At 34.7% G+C, this 19598-nt stretch overlaps 1 protein-coding gene across 10 annotated transcripts in view; it reads right to left on the bottom strand.

Moving 5' to 3' along the window:
- Positions 1-19598, bottom strand: part of Sh (Potassium voltage-gated channel protein Shaker) — a 307044-nt gene that overhangs the window by 189842 nt on the left and 97604 nt on the right. Inside the window, exon 1 of one of the 10 annotated variants that reach the window (XM_074094271.1) lies at positions 2687-2762. The exons of the other annotated variants lie outside the window; for them this stretch is intronic. Coding sequence (XP_073950372.1) covers positions 2687-2715 — 29 coding nt within the window. The 5' untranslated portion in view covers positions 2716-2762. Of the gene's footprint in view, positions 1-2686; positions 2763-19598 lie in introns of those variants that run through there. 10 annotated transcript variants of the gene reach the window in all.

Here is a 19598-nt window from a genome sequence, read left to right on the forward strand (position 1 = left end):
AAAGTTACAGCCGTTAAGATAGATATCGCGACCTGCATGATGGAACAATAAGAATTACTACAATACGGATAGATAGGTAGTTACCAATTTATTTAGTCGATCGCGCAACCGTCATTTTATGTACCGAAGATAAAACCTGCGAGCTGAACGGCTCGATACAACCTTGACAAGTTGGTTTCGTTATACTAGAATACTATGAAGACATAAATAATATACATTTTATAAATCCCATGAAGACCCCACGAATAACTCACAGAGTTTAAAATAGTGTCAGGTTGGCAGTGGCATGTGTACAACAGACGTCGTGCAACCAATACTTTATACAAGCATTCGGGGTGTAAAAACTATTCATCCTTCTTTATGCAAATAAAGCAATTATCACTAACACCATGTCACTTATTATGTAGGCAATGCCATAAATCCAAATTAAAAAAGGACTCTTCTAGTTCTTGCATCTGTTGGGGAAAGCACACATCTTACACATGGGGTTGCCCTTAAACGTAGGTACCATTCCTTTTTCTGCATTGTACGAGTAGCTATACAAGATGCCATCGATATCGTGAGTCAAGTTTTAGATAATCGATTAAATAATAGTAGTTTCGATATGAATTATCAATGCAAGTATGGTAAAAATGCTAATTTTCCAAAAATAAATGGACACATTAACATAAAATAAATAATTTTAAATAAAAATAAAAATTGATCACCTTGACTGAGTAAAGCTAGCGGAAAAACGTAGCAAAACGTGGATTGGAAGGTCGCAAGTATTGCGATGAAGCCTGGTACGAGACGCTTGCTGACAAGGGACAGAAACGACGCACCAAGTCTGTTCTCCACCAACCTGCGCAAACTTCAATTGTCAGGCCTGTGGAAGAACATGTCGCCCTAGCATCGGTCTAGTCAGCCACAAAAGACGTGCACAGGCAACACGCCAAAATTCATCTAATACAGACGCGTAGGCCTAAATGAAAATGACATTAGCTATATGTATTTAAAATACACGTGAAGTACACAGTACACAGGTTTCCGAAACTTCAAACGACAATGTTCTGATCAGGGAGAATACTCACTAACGTGCACGTGGTAGCAAAATAATAATTCTGTCCAATAAGCTTGCCTAGCGCGCTAGACTTTTGTTGCGGACAAAGAGAATCAACCCTTTCTAAAGCTTAATTTACGCCGTGACGGTGTGCCAAGTACTGTGCGAGTTTTGTTACCTATACATGGCTAAATCCCACGGCAATGTATTTCTTGCAACCATATACCTAAGTGAGGCTACAGTGAGCTTCTACAAAAAAGTTGGCACTACAGGTCCGCATTAAACACTGACGTGCAAATATTTTTTTCTTAAACATCCAAGGAAATGTCGCCCTTATATTCGTGATGATAGAACGCGAAGTACGTCGTTGTATAGCACTTATTAAACATTCGTTGTAATGTCAAATTAGAGGAGGGTAATGGGATTCCAAACAACATTGCCTGGCCATGGCCAGCAAAGAGATTGTCTTTTGTTTTGTTTTGTTTCACTACGCTTTTTTTATTGACTATCTATCTATGGCATACTGCCAATGAAAAAAAACATAGTTTGTAAAAGTGTATTTAGTTTTTAATCTCTTATTTGACTAGATTATTTAATTAGATTAAATCAGGTATTCAATATAATAAAGAAAGATTGCTATTTATTGTTAATAAATTATCAAAATAATAAATTAATAAGGTACTTATTTTTTTTTAATACATAAAATCATCTCAAGATTTGGTGGCAAAATCATTCATCTGAACAGGTTACAATAAAAAATGATGAAAAAGAGTATTTACAAATTCTTATACGGTTTATATCGTGTGGTGTCGGGTTAGAATTACACCTCTCCTTTTTTTCCGTGGATGTTGTAAGAGGCGACTGAGGATATAGGTTAAGGTATACCGTAGGTGACAGGCTAGCAACCTGTCACTATTGTACCGTTTTTGTCAAACTTAAAACCTAAAATGGCTGAAAGTGGCTCCGAAGCGGTGACGATGCTCTGCCTACCCCATTTGGGAATACAGGCGTGGTGTTTGTGTGTGTGTTTATACCTAAACTAAAACGAATAGTTTTTAATTCAAATAAGTGTTATTGTTTTTGTTATGAGTTCATCATCAAGTGACATGGTGACATGGTATTATTTCCTTGGATTTATTTGAGAAAAGCACTGTACAAGCCTCGTCCGTGAACAGGGATTGTCGGCCTCGTACCTCTAGATGGCCTCGTTAGCACACGCATAACTACTCGGCCGGCAATCCCCTTTTTCGCGACCTCTGCAGTAATGTACTATGTTATGCCTTCTTTAAAACCAGGATACGTCGGTAACGAAGCAGGAGGTATATTTAGTTTTCAAAGTGCTGGCGCGACTACAAGGTTAAATCGCTCCAGAGACGCGTTATCTCATTACTACCTTTGCGGTGTGCTGCCCCTGATTATACACTGCTCGCTATTTAAGAAGCAAGCCTCTTTACAGAAACTAACGAAACTATCATGTACAAGATGTTATACAAGATGTTATCATCATTATGCATGACTATTATTATGAGTATGAGTTGGCTAATGCTGATATTCGTAATTTTAAACTCAATGATAAACATTAAAAGACTGTTCTTGTTTTTAAAAAAAATCACAGTATGGCAAAGCTTAACAAAAGAAGTCACTCACCCGCCGCCGGCGACCAGGATCATCTGCATGCTGCCGGTCCGCGCTGCGCGTACGCACCTCTCCGTTATCACATTCACTACATTTTTTGTTCGCAGATAATAGTTGTTCGTTTCAGAATCATATTTGGTTTTCTTTAAATCTACAACCTAATTAAAAATTAATAGGATGATGTAATTGATGTACTATTAAAATAAACAGAGCGGGGCACAAAAATATAAATTGACTTAGATACATAATGTGTAGCCAAGCCACGTCAAAAGAAAAATTATACATTAACTATGTAACACCAGAAAAATAAGCAATGACAAAAAATAAGTATCCTGAACAATTATACATTACTGAAAAATCAAGAATCATGAAAAATCAAGATCTGCATACACATACTAGGTACAACATAAATAATAGTGTAATTATTAATTACTTCAAAATAGATCAGTCTAAAATATCCACTACCTTACAATGCATCTAAACGTCCAAATTAAGTAAACCTCTCCCTGGAAGATCTTATTGAGATTTCCCTATATTTATGTCTACAGTAGATGTGTCAGAATATCAAATAATCGATTTCTGAATTAAAACTGTCGATTTTCAAAGAAAGAATTATACTCTGTGACAGAGTCAAAGCAAGGTGCTGACTAGCAACACTGTAAATAATATACTAATGACCAATTTAAATTCGTTGCGGGAAATGTCACATTTTGAACAATATAATGTCATACGTTATATTTTTATTTTGTATGTACTTTTCTGTATTTTACTTCTTATAACTGTTATAAAACCTTAACCCTTAACCACCTACGTGCGGTCTCTCAGACCTTAGCAGATTTAAAAATGATAATAATTCGATGCAATCGCGGCGCACAAACTTCTAGTGACCTTGTACCTTTTCCTGGGGGCCAATCAATGGCCGCCATGTGGCCGACAAGTTTGGATGTGTATTCCTTTGAATTAAGTGAGCATAATACTGGCGACAACGGTCTCAGAGACCGTAGGTAGGTGATTGCGTAATATTTGTACGTGGTCTCCCAGACCGAACGCAGGTGGTTGTGTGTGTTTTATTTGTTAACATTTTTAATATAATTAAAAAAAAAAAAATTTTTACTAAAACGTGCCTCCTAGTAACACTGTCACAAAAGGTGGTTGAAATAAGTGTCATCATTGAATGCAAGAGACTAATTTGTCTCGAATGTTCAAAAAATTACTATCGATTGCCGACAAAAATGGTTGTTTTCCAATTTCATAAAAATAAAATGTCCCTGTAAAATTAAATCAATTAAATAACTTAGTTGATCATTCAATTTGATGAAACGTTAATAATAATCTTTTATATTACGTCTATATTTTGAGATCTCATATCGGGTAAGTAATTTTACAGTAGGGATAAGAGAAGTACTAATGTGTTAAGTTTATGAAAAAAATCTATTGATTTATTTTGTAATGTTTATTGCAAATAAATAGCTTAGACTGTTAAAATTTTATTTATTACTTTTTTATTAAATTTAAACTAAATTTCTATAATTATTGCAAATCCTTTAAAACTAGCGGTCTTCTAGACCGCTCATAGGTGGTTGTGTTTCTGCAACAGGACGTAGGTAGTCTTGTTTGTGGTAGTAGGTATCAACAGTAACGTAATGTTCATTACAGTATCAAATATTACTGTACCGTGTTTCAATTTGGAACAGCTGTCATAATCAACACAATTTAAGTGGGCCTCTATTCTAATATGCATAGATACAACATTTTCTCGATTCAAAATGTCACTTTGGTATATTTTTAAATATAAATCTCACGAAAATTTGATCTCGAGCGACATTAGAATAAGGACTTTACTGATTTGTCTGTGTCTTCATTCGTGACGTGACAAAGATTTGTCTTGCCGCCATTACTGTTGTCATTTTATTTGTTGTTTTTTTGCTATGTTGTTGTTTAAAGATTGTAAAAAATAATTTCTTTATCTGTTTTAATTTTTTTATTAAATTAGTTTAACATATATGGTAGTTTAACAGCTACGTTACTTGTAGAACAAGTCAGTAAAGCAATGCAGGTCAATTGTCATCGGTTTCTGAACCCCTCTTAGAGTAGGTAGGTACAGTCACCAGCACCAATATCTGACACAACAAGCGTGCATAAATATCTGATACGACTCTATTTCTAGGGTCGCAAGGACGTATCAGATATTTTTGCACGCTCCGCTGTGGCAGATATTAATGCTGGTGACTGTACTTATAATAGTATGTGCGTAAATAAAATAATGTATGCCTGTACCTAATTAAGTCTTATTACGTAACAGTTGCATAAACTACTATAGCAACACCGGTTTTCATGCAAAGTGACATAATTATACCTACCATCCTTTGAAATAATATGCATTTAAATTGTTATTCTACACAATGAAACAAATTCATACGAAAGGTCGTGTAGGTAACATTACTCGTAGAAAATCAAGAATTTATGCATCAGAGAATCATATTCTAGACTTTACTCCGATCAAAGATTATAAAAAAATCAATCGCTTTAGATCAACTTATTTATAAACATGTAACATTACACTTAATCGCGATGCACTTAATTAACCCTTCGGACATATATACTCACCTGCGTATACTTGCGTGACAATAAACTTAGGACTAGTGCCGTTATGTTACCATCCATTAAAACATTAGTGTAATTAATTTTGGCTTCCCCCGCGAGTACCTACATACCATAACTAGTCGCCTTTTAGCGTTTTCCCATCACTATTAAAACGTTTTAGTTGTTTTCATAATTGATTTAACATTTCTATATACTATTAAGTAGGTACTACATGGCTCTTGTCTAAAATGCAATTGGAATAGACAATGAGCAGTATGAACTTACTACTATTTTTAACCGACTTCAAAAAAGGAGGAGGTTATCAATTCGGTTGCCATCAGTGGTGTAGCGGTATAGCACGCGGTACGGAATACCGAGGACCTGGGTTCGATTCCCAGTGATAGTCTTATTTTTCTAGTTTTTCTGTGCATCTATATTTCAGTTTGTATTTTCAATTCGGTTGTATTTTTTTTCATGTTTGTTACCTCAGAACTCCGTCATTTATGAACCGATTTGAATTTTTTATTTGCGTTCGTCTAGAAATGTCTTCAATTAGGTCCTGTAAGCGCACCAAATCAGGATCTGATGATTGTATCTTAAGGAAATCGAGGGAACTCTTCAAATGTTGAAGGGAGACCTATAGTAACTCGTGCATTTGCTCTTGAAAATCATCATTTGGTTAAGTGGAACTGATGATGAAGACCACAGTTGACCATCGGAGTTATTACTCAAAGTTGAGTTTCAATTATTTTTCGCATTTGCTAAGCAATTTAAGCTCATCGTTTTTCATATGGTGAAATGGAACGGGTGATGAAGCACGGACTCCTCAATAATGAATGTCTCTGCATCGGAAAAAGATTTTTTTTGTAAAAGGTGACGAGCAGTTGACATTAAACTATTGTATCTTAGATCTTCTACACTAAAAAGCGTGAAAAAAAAATTATTACAAAAAATTTAACCGACTACGAGTACAAAAAAACACGAAAATATTTTTCTTCCAGTCTGAAGTCGGTCTTTGCCTCAGCACGAGCCAGCAGGAGTGATTGAAGCCCAACATTATAGTGCATAGGTGAGGTAGATGACTATAGGTCCACTCCTGCTGGCTCGTGCTGAGGTAAAGACCCACTTCAGACTGGTAGAAAATTATTTTCGTGGTTGTTTGTAGTCGGTAAATTTTTTGTTATAATTTTTTTTCTACAGAAGAAAAAAAGCCGGCCATGTGAGAAAGATTCGTACACCGAGGGCTCCGTAGAAATTGGTAGGTATCTATTAATATCCAGAAAGCAAATGTGCGCTGGGTGGGGTTATTTTAGATTAGACGGTTACTAACTTACACAAAAAGACAAACATTTTCAGACTTTTTCTATCATTTGTGCTATAAGAGCTTCCTCAATACCAAATATTAAGTTTCTGAGACAACAGTTTCTCGATTACGGTAATTTGTATGAAAACATCTTTTTACAAGCTTTCATTTAGTTTCACCTGTCCCGATGTTTGTCATCAAATCTTGCAAATTAAATTCGACCAACTTCCAGTAGTCGCATTGTATTGAAATTTGGCATATTTATGTAAATTGCGTGACAATACAATAATCTGGTAGTGATATCCTGGTAGTCTGGCCTGGATCGTCTCCGCAGGACGGATTTCTTCAACGGTTAATGGCATCGACTTGAAATTTGTTATGCAAATGTAGTTTGGGTGACAATGCACGTACAGTCAACAAAAAATAAAGTCAGAAAAAAAAGCTTTTATTAAAAATTAAATTTTTACGAAAAACTTATACCTAGTGATTATAATCTTTAGATTTCGTTGACTAATAACTTGGATTTTTCATTTTTTTGCATTGGTTATTAATTTCAGCGTGATAATATCTACCTAACATTTCTTAGAAAAAGGATCTTGACAGACGAACAGACGGACAACAAAGCAATCTATAAGGGTTCCGTTTTTACCTTTTGGGAACCCTAAAAACGGAAGATTTCTAAAATATACTTACAACAAATCTTAACATGTTAGTGTACTATATTATGTTAGTTCTGCGTGAAAATCGTTAAAGCAACGCCGATTTGGTTTGGACTCGAGCTCTTAAGCCAAATATCGGGAGGAGACGTTTGGGCGCCGCCGAGCCCAGACTGGGCGGCGACACGTCAGTCAGCGCCCACGAGCCTCACTGCCAGCGAGCGGTCGAGACAACTAATTGGGCAATCGTACAACCATCATCATCATCATCCCAGCCAATAAAACGTTCCACAGCTGGGCACAGGCCTCTTCTCATAATCAACACAAAAATATTCAGCGCCCGCTGTACTACGAAAATTAACGTAAGTCGTAGTAATATTATAACTGGCAGAATAAATTATTAAAAAGTGTTTGGTAATGAGTGGATAATCCTTGAACTACGAATAGAGGGCACTTAGGACGTCATAATAAACTAGAATAGGTTTAGTAAAAGTTGCACGGTTTCAGAGATATTTGGGATTCTACGTTTTTTTCAAAAATGAACACCCTTTGTTCAATGTTTTGGCCATAGCACCATTTTAAGCTATTTTATTTAATTTTTATTTTTGCTCTATATTCTTGAGTAGGTACTTGTGTTATCAGATTATTATACAATACTATTCAATTGTAACAATAACTAAAATATATCACGGGACACTTGAACCAGTCTTAATTTATTTAGTCAGAAAATTGACAACTCTTGTACTCTTATATAAAATAGATATATATATATATATATATAGGTACTTAAATATAATAATATTAAACATTCAAGACTCGAGAACAAACATTCGTATTTTTCATGCAAATATCTGTCCCGACCGAGCATCGAACCCGGGACTTCAAGCTTCGTACTCAGGTTCTCTATGGGCTATGCGGTCGTCAAATTATTTGTATCCAATTCAAATTTTTCATGTATAGTCGAACAAATTAAATCATGACCCAGGATGGAACCTTTGTGCTACTAATGCCATGTTGACATCTCATACTTTTGTCTAGGAAATCATATTGAAATTGATTATTAAAAGGTTCCACCCTGGGTCATGATTCAGTTTATTCGACTGTACGTCCTTCTTTATACTGCGCCTACTGCTTACTATATTGTGGTACACAATATATAAATATCTACCGACTCGCATAGATTCCAACGCTTTCAGAAGAACCACGCCTCTATCTGAGCTCTGGGTAGCAGAAAACTTCATCCTGTAATAATTGGGAATCCATATAATGTGTACCATACTGTATAGTATACGCAATTCTACTATAGTCACTTCTTTGTGATGTTTTATTTGGCAACAACTGTCTGTCTGCATCTGTCTGCACAATAGTAATAATTAAACCTTTTTTAGGGTTCTGGAGCCAAAACGGCAAAAACGGAACCCTTATAGTTTCGTAAAGTCCGTCTGTCTTTCTGTCTGTCTGTCTGTCCGTCCGTCCGTATGTCACAGGCATTTTACTCGAAAACTACAAAATGTATATCAATGAAATTTGGAGTACAGATGACTTGTCAAAGCCGCTATTTAGTTTCGTAGTTAAATTACAAAAATAAATATTTATGGGGGGGGGGCACTCCATACACGTAAAAGAAATTGAAAAAAAAAATAACTCGCATCAACGTGTGGCACATAGTTCGACAGCTATTTTGAAAAGACAGTAAAGTTTCTCAAAAATATTTTTTGATTAAGTGAATCGCTCCCAAAGTAGCAAAAATTGTGTCCCCCCTCTCCCACCCCCTATCTTGTAAACCGTTTGTCCAAAAAATATGCAAAAATATGGAAAGGTAACGCTTAATAAAAATACTTTCAACGAAAATTGGTTTCAATATGATCGGATATACCGTTTTTGAGTTATTGCCGAAAAACTGCGCTTCTCAACAAAAGGACGTTAGTGCCGTGAAGATACGCTCTTTTTCTGGTAATAGATTTTAAGACTGTAGTAAGTGTTTTAATTGTGTTATAACGCACATATGTTTTATTTCGTAATGGCTACGGAACCCTATCTTGGGCGTGTGCGACACGCTCTTGGCCGGTTTTTGTATTCTTGGGTTTATTAAAACGATTGCTAGTCGATGCCGTGCATTTAGTACACTACCTACATTAAGTTTTTTATTATTTTACGTAGTTAGTCTGAGATCTAAATTAGAGCGGATTTTCACCCATCTGTTTTAAGGATGAATAGTATTTTTTGTGTCAAACTTAGTATATTAAAAATACAAGTATAATTAATTAAAAATTCCAAAATGACTTTCATGAACATCGCATTCATGAGTTTATCGAATAACTTACAAACTTACTTAGAATATTATTCATAAAAACGTTGATTTGTCATTTTTTTTACAGGCGTAACTACTGGGTTGCCAGGTATGAGTGGATACTAGTTATTTCTATGTATATCCACCCATTTTTGTTTAATCAATATCAATAAATTTTGTATCAGCATTAAATCTGATTTGCATGAATGTTGTCAAGTTTTTATATAGGTAGTTTTCATAGTTTTCCAACACGCGCGCGAGATATTTTTTAACATCTTAAATTTGGTACAAAACACTTTTTCTAGCATCCGATTGAGGTCGTTGTTAATCCTACATACTCGTATCCTCTACTATGGCTGACAAAGAAAAATCGGGTACTATGCCTTTATATGGATTTTCTAAATAACGCATCGCTTTCGCAACGTTAACTAGTCTTATTCCAGAATCGATGTTTACTCATAAGAATAGAGAATGAATTTATACGAAGCAAAGTGTTACGGACTCGTCGTTCTGTCAGTATGTATAGTGTGTTGCGTGTCATATGAGTAGCCGACGATCATGCCTTTCCTTTCTAAATCGCACGTAAAAACAAGCAATTCTGTTTTTGTGAGTATTTATCAGTGTATGCTGCCATATATTATATTATTTAAGCCACGCATTAAAACCGGCCCTACCATGATAGGCTCAGTAGGTAATACATATAATATGCAAATTGCGATAGCCTAAACCTAAAGACAAACTGCCGCACTTTACATTTTTTAATAATATATTCACACTAAGTAAATATTTAGGTACCTAAGTGAGATGAGAGTTTATCATGCTTCCTTGTAAGACAAGAAATAGCATATCTTAGAAAAAAATCTTCAAGTGGTAACTGTATTAAATAAAATGCTAATTTCATACTAGGTTCTGTGTTAAATTTTCGTATTTCGTATTGTGCTAAAATTTCAGCATGAAGTCTGATTTGGATTGTTGATAGTTTCAGAACTCAGGCTAGCGGGATTTTAAATGGAATATTGAAGCTCACGTTAGCAGCAAACTCAGTCCAGCGATAAACCGACACACGCGGAGGTAAATGTAAAATAAAGGGAAATGGGTGTGCGTTCGTACTTGTAGTTGGGATATAGCGTAAATCAGTTTTTAATGCATAAAAAGTTTGTCTGACTAATTTCATAATACAAGCTTGTTTGCTGACTGTGCCTGCATTGTAATTACATAGTACATAAACGTACTCAATTTCAAGTGAGTCTGAATATTGGAAATGGGTAAAATTAAGTTGCAAATTTTGAAAACAACGTACAGTCAAGGAAACTGTAAACGTACCAGGGTGGAACCTGTGTGCTACTAATTTTATGTTGACATACCACACATCTGCCAAAGAAATCATAGCGAAATTGGTTATGAAAAGGTTCTACCCTGGTACGTGATTCAGTTTCTTTGACTGTACCTACTGTAAATATACTCACGAACATTGCAAGTTAATTAAAAAAAAATTGTTCCAAATTTTTTTTTACAAAGCTTCACAAATGTTTTAGATCGGAAATGTAGTATACGAATTAATTTCCCAAATATCGTAATCATTGTCATTACTTACCGTTGTTTGTTAGGAAAGATGCACTAATAGGTATTTTTCGCTAGCTTAAAGTTTTTCTCTTTTGATCAGTCATTTTTGTTTTTCAATGAATATTCATCCGTATTTCAAGAACAGGAATTTCAAGCCCTGGTGATTATACGCAGAGCGTTTTTGAACTTTCCGTTAAGGCCAATGTTTGACGTTTGAAGCTTATTGTTCGAATAGCATGTTGCTAGCTCTAGTGCGTGGTTAGTTCTACGACAATGAGTCCATTTGGGCTCAAATCAATCATCAGAAGTTCTTACTTACTTAAGGATTTCGTATTGTGTACTGAATCTTCCAAGTTTAGGTATATTTTATACCTTAGGCTGCTGTTTACTCTTACTCGTAAACTACTTATAATTCAAAAGTAATCTTAGCCGCTATAATTTTCTTTGTAAATTTGATATATTTACTACCATTCTGATTTTTTTCAAATTTTTCCACCCCACAGTTTAGATTTTAGAGGGGGGGGGGGCGCTCGATTTCAATGGAAATTTGCACTTTAAAGTTGAATATTTCTCAAACAGTTCACTACATAGAAAAATTGTCTTAGCAATCCCCCAATGGTTATAAAAGACCTATCCAACGATACCCCACAATACAGGGTTAGTCTAGAAAAAAAAATCACCCCCACTTTACGTCTATGGGAGGTACACTAAAAAAATTTTTTACTTTTTTTATTGTATACCACTTTGTAGGCGTGACTGATATGTACATTCATGTCAAATTACAGCTTTCTATTACTAACTAGTTTCTAGGTCTCAGAGCTTACCCGCGGACAGACAGACGGGCAGACATGGGGAAACTATAAGGGTTCCTAGTTGACTACGGAACGTTAAAAAGACGAAATAAATACAACGTTATCGTTGAATTTCATTTTACTGACACACTAAGTAGAACGTAAAGGAAGTAAGACAGTAAGAACTTATTAAAAAGTAAACTTTTATTAGTGATATTCCAAAAAAATTTCTGGTTCTTCTAGAATCAAAAGGTAATTTGTGAAAGTCACGCCTTAGCTTCTCAAAGCGTCCCATGAACTACATAAGCAGCCAGAATACAAATTCTCGGGGCTAGTAATCAGTCTAATAACTTGGAGAGATGCCATATCCATACATTGCGTACCTACGTAACATCCTACATGCAAAGCTATAGACTTGCGTCGCAGACAAGTGAACCACTTAGGTAAAAACATGAACAACTTTGTAGGTATTTGGAATATGTAGATACAAAGTAAACACATAGGCTAATTAAGGGGAAATTTCTATCTGCTTAGATGTATGATTTCATTCTAAATCAAATCAATCTGTTGTCTGTGCAGCCTGCAAATTAGACGACTGTCTATGGGCAGCGGTGCTAATGTGGGGCTCTCATCGTTTTGCCACTGCGGCAATTGAGTAAGATCGTCATTTCAGTAATTTAAACAATACGCTTAGGTAGCTTAAAGAACGGTTACGTTAAATCATGAATAAAAATACGTCTGAATATTTAGGTTCAAAAAGGATGTTTAAATGTCCGGCAAAGAGTGTGTGCAATAGTCATTGCCTTAGTGACGGCGAATCTTTGTGAGGCAAACTGAAATTCAGCGACGCCATTGTGCGATGAGCTCACTCATGGATTGAAGTATAATCCTTTCGAGGTAGGTAAGCCGATTTTGACTACCGCGTGTTCTATACTAATCTATTATTTATAAAGGAGACCAGCTTGTTGACTGGCCGATGGTAATGTTTAAACGTGTAACTAAACGTTAGCGTGTTCAGGCACAGAAAATAAGACTGAAGAAATATACATATAACGGACAGTCAATATGGTAGGTACGATATTAGATATTTGTGGAGTGAAACATGTTGTTATAGGTAGTGCATGAATGTTACAAAATATGCTGAAATTCATTCAAATCCGTCGAACTGTTATTACGTGATTGACGATGATCTTCACAGACGTTCTCATTTACAACAGTAATTAGAATAAGTAGCATTGGCACATCTAATACGCAAGATAAGGCCCCCTTTTTACCATCTACGACTTCGAAGTGATAATCATGGTTTCACGTATATAAATCTCGTATGTAACAAGGTAAAAAATAATTCGCACCCCAAAATTATGTATAGTATTTCCTTAAATTAAGCTACTCGTAGTTGACCCGTGAACTTCTATATCTTATATACTGAATTAAAAACGGATGTAAACGTGAAAACAGATTTAGTGTGTGTATATAATTTATAATGATCGATATATCCTACTAATATTACAAATGTGAAAGTTTGTGAGTGTGAGTTTGTGAGTGAGTGAGTATGTTTGTTACTTCTTCACGCTGAATCGGCTGGACAGATTTGGATGAAATTTGGCAAAAAAATAGTTTATAACCTGGATTAAAACATAGAATACTTTTTATCCTGATATTCCCACGGGATAAGGATAAAATCTCGAAATAACAACCGCTGGGTTTAGAGTCATGAAATTTCGCATCGGTGTTTTAATTTAACGTCAATGAAAACCACAATGTCATTTTAGGGAATTCCCACGAGAGCTGCGGGTAAACGCTAGTCTATTGATATATTTGATAGATCGAATCTAACTACGTCCGTGATAATTGACGTCGTAATAAATCAAATGCCAATCCAGACTGGACACAAATGAAGCTGGGAAGATAATGCAGCGCTCACGGCCGCAGCATAATAGCTCATTGAATCGCTTCAGTGGGTTTTCAGGAGAACCACATTACTGTGGTCGTGAATCTGACGCGCGAAAATGGGTGCTAACTATGCACGGGTTGATAACGTACCTATCTTTGTCCCATAAACACCAAACCATGTGTGTATACCTAATTATTGGCTACTTATTAAATTAATTGGATTCTAACACTTAATGCGCTTAATTACGTAAATTAACTATATCAGTTTTCGCTAAGCTATTAGCATAATATATAACTGAATCGCTCTGCATGTTTACGGCTGAGTATGATTGGTGTATGTTTTAATGAAAATACAAATATTATTCGACGCAGTTTGGAATGTTGATAGGTTGTTAGTATTACTTTATAGACAAAATTATAAAAAAATCAGGAACAATACTCAGGTGTATGTAGACATAAATTTGCCTATAAGTGTTTTACGAAATAACTCAAAAATATTTAACTAACTGCAACTACATGAAATATATTAGTATGAGACCATTTGGACTGGACTGGAGTGTTGAATGTTCATTCATATATACATATACATATATATATATATATATATATATATATATATATATATATATGAATATTATTACTGCATTAACTTTACGACTGCGAGTGTCCATTACCTACTTGTAATGCTAATTTGTGGCTTGTGCGAGTGCCCAGTTTTGTGGTTCAACTTTGATACTATCAGCACTTTTCAAATAAATGTTTATCAAAACAAAAGTAAAGCAAAAAAAGCCATTGTAAGCAAACCGTTATAAATACCTTTTTAGCGTTACCTAAAACACGACACTGTCATTTTAAAAAAAATATATTTAATTTTAAAGCACTTTGAATTTGGCATTGTAGTATTTGAATTTGATGATGAAATCCATAGTTTTTGTGTATACGGAAGGCGTCGGAACTGTTTGCGGGAAAGTCGGGAGTGGAGCGGGGTACGTGCGATTCGCGCCCATTCGTTTGTTTACTGAGCGAACCCACGAGTGGCCGGCGCCCACGGCGCATGCGTCCTCATTCTACATAGAATATTCTATGAAAAGATGTCTGTATTGCTCGTAATTTAATTAATTTAAGTGTCAAAGCACCAAATAGTTCGGTCGTGGCCTTTTTTTGATAAGACAATATTATGTCAAAACTATTGTTTTTGCGAACTTCGAATTTTATTTTAATTATGTAGTTCAGTGTACAATAAAATAACCATTTATACATAATATGATATATCATAATATAAGCATCCAGAGGAAATCAAATAATAAAATATATTTACGACCAGATGGCCAAGTGGTTAGAGAAGCTGACTACAAAGCTTGAGGTGCCGGGTTCAATTCCCGCGGCCAGGGCAGATATTAGTTTGAATAATAATACGAATATTTGCTCTCGGGTCTTGGATATGTTTAATATGTAACAACCAACTATATCAACTTTTTTACCACACTAATCTGTTCGCGACATCTTTCAAATAATTGCAGATTTTTGTAAGTAAACATGTTTTTACTGTACTTTTATAGAGGTGTACATGAATACATGCCATCCTAAGTAAATTCAACCTATTAAACCGTGAAATATCTCGTTGGAAGTGCAATTTTTTTGGTAACGCCAGAGGCAATTTTGGTAACGCAGGAGACGCCCAAAGTGTGGGTAAAATAGTTGATTGGCCCATTTATCTATATAATTTATTATTATTATATAAGTATGTTTATCCGTTGCCTAGTATCCATAGTACAGTCACCAGCACCAATATCTGACACAACAAGCGTACATAAATATCTGATACGACTCTATTTCAAGGGCCAGCAGGACGTGTCAGATATTTTTGCACGCTTCGCTGTGGCAGATATTAATGCTGGTGACTGTACAAGCTTTGCTTAGTTTGGGACCAAGTCAATTGGTGTCAAAGGGTCAATTGGTGTCAAAGGGGATGATATTTATTTATTTGTTACAGATACAATTAGGTGCACACCTATTTTTTCTATATGAAGTAAAAAATAAATAAAAAAACGTTTTTAGTCTATGAATTAATCTCTATGTATTAAATATTGGAAACTTGCAGAAGAAAACTAGATTTACTTGATTTAAATTTTAAAATTTGACTGAAAACTGAGCTTCAGATTGAATCGCGATTTATCCCAGTGAGTAGATTAAATGCATCACTTAAATTAAATCGATAAAAATATAGAAAATATCTATAAAAATTATCACAACATTGTTGCGTAAGTTATGTGATAGATCGCTCACAGATCCTGCAAACGTGCCCAAGTAGTATATCTGTAGTTCTGGCTTTATTTTTACTCTGTGGCTGGTTGCGAGATGAAATGGACTATTCCGAGCTATTCAAATTGGGGAACTTTTCTCTTCGGAATATTGGATTAGCCTATTATGAACTTCATTTAGAACCTTTAGATCATGTCAAGGTCAGTCCTGTCGTTGCGTAACTTACAAAAAGTTTGCTAAACCCCTATGCAACTGAAAAACTTGAAGTGCAAGGTAATGCATATCTTTTACAGTTTTATTACCGACATTACTATTTAAGTACTACTGAAGAATGAGTTTACTTAAATATCATATCTGATCTAAACCTCTCACCGCTGGCCTTTAAATACGAGAGAGCTGGGAAGGACATCCCGTATGCAACTTTTCGTTAAATGAACACATTTTGATAGGTAGATATATTTCTTAGTACAATAATACCGAGTGGCTACAAAGACCATTTTTCACCAACATTGTTTAGAGAAGCCGGATTTCATCATGTTATTAAATGTAAGGAAAACGCCGTTTTGATTAATATTTATTAAATACTGGCTAGGTATATTTACTACGATTCGAGAAGGAAAAATATTTTAGTAGACAAAATTAAGTATTCAACTAAGAAATAGCCATTTAATTTAAAGGATAACTGGAAGAGATCCCTTTAAGGGATAAGTTCGCCTTTGTACATCTTATTATCCTGTGTTCTGTTATTTTCATGTGTTTTTATGTACAGTAAAGAGTTTTAAAATACAATTTATTTATTTATCTATTTAATAATAATAATCATTAAAAAAAGTGTAATATTACAGGTGAAAACCCAAGTCATTACAGTTTTTTCCACATTTAAAATACCAAACAAATTTTAAACAAAAATAAATTAAAGTAGAATACAAAAAGAAAAAGACAATAAAAATTTAAATTACCAGTCACCTAATAACAATATAATAAGAAGTATTATAAGATAACAGCAGTAGGTACTAAATAAGTATATGACAAAATGATTAAGTATGGCTAAAAAAAAGCAAATGTCTATGCACTATAACATACATAATAATAGCACAATACAATTACTTTCGGTTTTTTCTTTAACTAGTTATTTCATTTTCCCTCGGAAAGCTTGCAATTATTTTAATTGAAAAACATTATTCGTAAATTTGTAGGCTTTTTACTGACGGATTAGAATGACCGACTTTCACTCAGGCATATTCTATGCTACCAAAAATATAAAGTGTCAAAAAATGCTCAGTTTCGAAACGTAGTTATTCCATTACAAAATGTTGTGAGATCTCATGTGAAACCGAGTCAAAGTCAAAAAAGTCAAAATATCTTTATTCAATTTAGGCTATAACAAGCACTTATGAATGTCAAAAAAATCTACCACCGGTTCGGGGAAACCTTTGTTAAGAAGAATCCGGCAAGAAACTCAACGAGGTATATTTTTTTTAAACAGATTTACAATTTAGTCAGTTACCACAGTGTAGTGTCTACCTATGAAAAAATTTATTTAACAACTTATTAATTAATTATTATTAATCAACATGAAAGTAATTACCGTGAGACCATTCATTAGTGCTAGCGGTACACCCCGAAATTCAGTAAAAAGCTGCAAATGGAACCATTGATCTTTAGGCTATACGAATCAATTTGACCCGTAGTACGAAAAAAAAAACAAAAAGGAGAGGAGCTATGACGTCATCTTTTTTTTTGGATGGGAAAAATAATTTTGTTTTGAAACCTATCGTGTGTGGTATCTAATGAAAGGGCTCTAAAAATATATCATATCATTATATTTCAGTCACTTGTTTTAAATTAAAATAAAAATAATTTTCAAAACATACCAAGTTTTGGCTCCTCTAGATATGATACGGTTTAATCGTTATTTCTAAAATATACCTAAAATGATATGTAATAGCCTCATATCCAACCCCAAGAAAGCAATTTTGAAAATATTTACATTCAGTATTTTTTCTTGCTCGCTCGGCGGCCGGCGACGCACTCAGTCACTCACGCCCTGAATGTAAATATTTTCAAAATTCCTTTTTTCCGGTTGGATAAAGGGTTGCTGGAGCTGATATATTTTTTAGAATCGGCTTAGTAAGCCCTTTCATTAGATACCACACACGATAGGTATCAGAATAAAAAAAATCCCATACAAAAATAGATGACGTCATAACTCCTCTCCTTTTTTGTTTTTTAGGGTTCCGTAGTCAACTAGGAACCCTTATAGTTTCGCCATGTCTGTCCGTCCGTCTGTCTGTCTGTCTGTCCGCGGTTAAGCTCAGAGACCGTTAGTAGAAAGCTGTAATTTGACATGAATATACATATCAGTCACGCCGACAAAGTGGTACAATAAAAAAAGTAAAAAAAAAATGTTTGTGTACATCCCATAGACGTAAAGTGGGGATGTTTTTTTTTTTCTTGGCTAACCCTATATTGTGGGGTATCGTTGGATAGGTCTTTTAAAACCATGGGGGGGTTTGCTATTCAGTGATCTGTTTGCGAAATATTCAACTAAATAATGTAAGAATATACTTGGAAGATTCAGTACACAATACGAAATCCTTAGAAAAATATTATTTGATTTTTTCGTAGTGGCTACGGAACCCAATCCTCGGCGTGTACGACATGCTCTTGGCCGGTATTTTTTCATGCTACGGGTCAAATTGATTCGTATGGCCTATATAAAGATCAATCGTTCCAATTTTCATGCTTTTAACACCATTTGCAGCTTTTTTGGCGTACCATTAGCATTAAATATTAAATGATATTGTAACGGATGACTCACATCTTAAATGTAGTTTAGCTCGACATGTTTCGGGTTAATTCGTAGAACTTCGTCATAGACATCTTTATTTCTATAATAAAGCAACAGCACGGCATCGTAGTTATAAAATACCATTTTCTATTTGACTTCTAATTAAATCTATTTACTCGTAAGCAGTGCACTTAAGAATAATATATATTAACTTGTGGAACATGCTGATATGCAATGAAATTGTTAGGCCATTAAAATTGTTACTGAAATAATGATATCTTATACTTATTGATACGGTTACTATAAAAGTTGATAGGTAACTGTTACTGGTTAGATAACAATAACAAAGTTACTGAATAGGTACTTTCATCGACACTAACTAAAATAACTACGAGTAGGTAATACATTTTTGTTACAGATTAACTGAGTTGCGAGATAATAAAAAATCAAACTTCTTGCTATATCTATCACAAAGTTACAGGGTGATCAAAAGTGACGGTATGACTGTCCACGACTTGGCGGGGGCACGGCCGTGCACCCTTAATCCCCTTACTTCCGAAAGTTAAGCACGTGTGTGATGGAAAAGCCATTCTTTTTTTTCATTCATTTTGCATGTGAAAATGGTTTTTGCCAAAAAAATTGGTTTCAATAGTCATTTGACGGAACACAAAAGACACAAACAAACGGTTTTTTTTAGTACAGAATTGGAAAGTTAAAACTTTTAAAGTTTAAATTAATTAGTTGCCAACCTAGAGGCCTAAGATGGGATATCTCAAGTGCCAGTAATTTCAC

The sequence above is a fragment of the Choristoneura fumiferana genome, chromosome Z (genome assembly GCF_025370935.1).
Source record: "Choristoneura fumiferana chromosome Z, NRCan_CFum_1, whole genome shotgun sequence".
Classification (NCBI taxonomy): Eukaryota; Metazoa; Arthropoda; class Insecta; order Lepidoptera; family Tortricidae; genus Choristoneura; species Choristoneura fumiferana.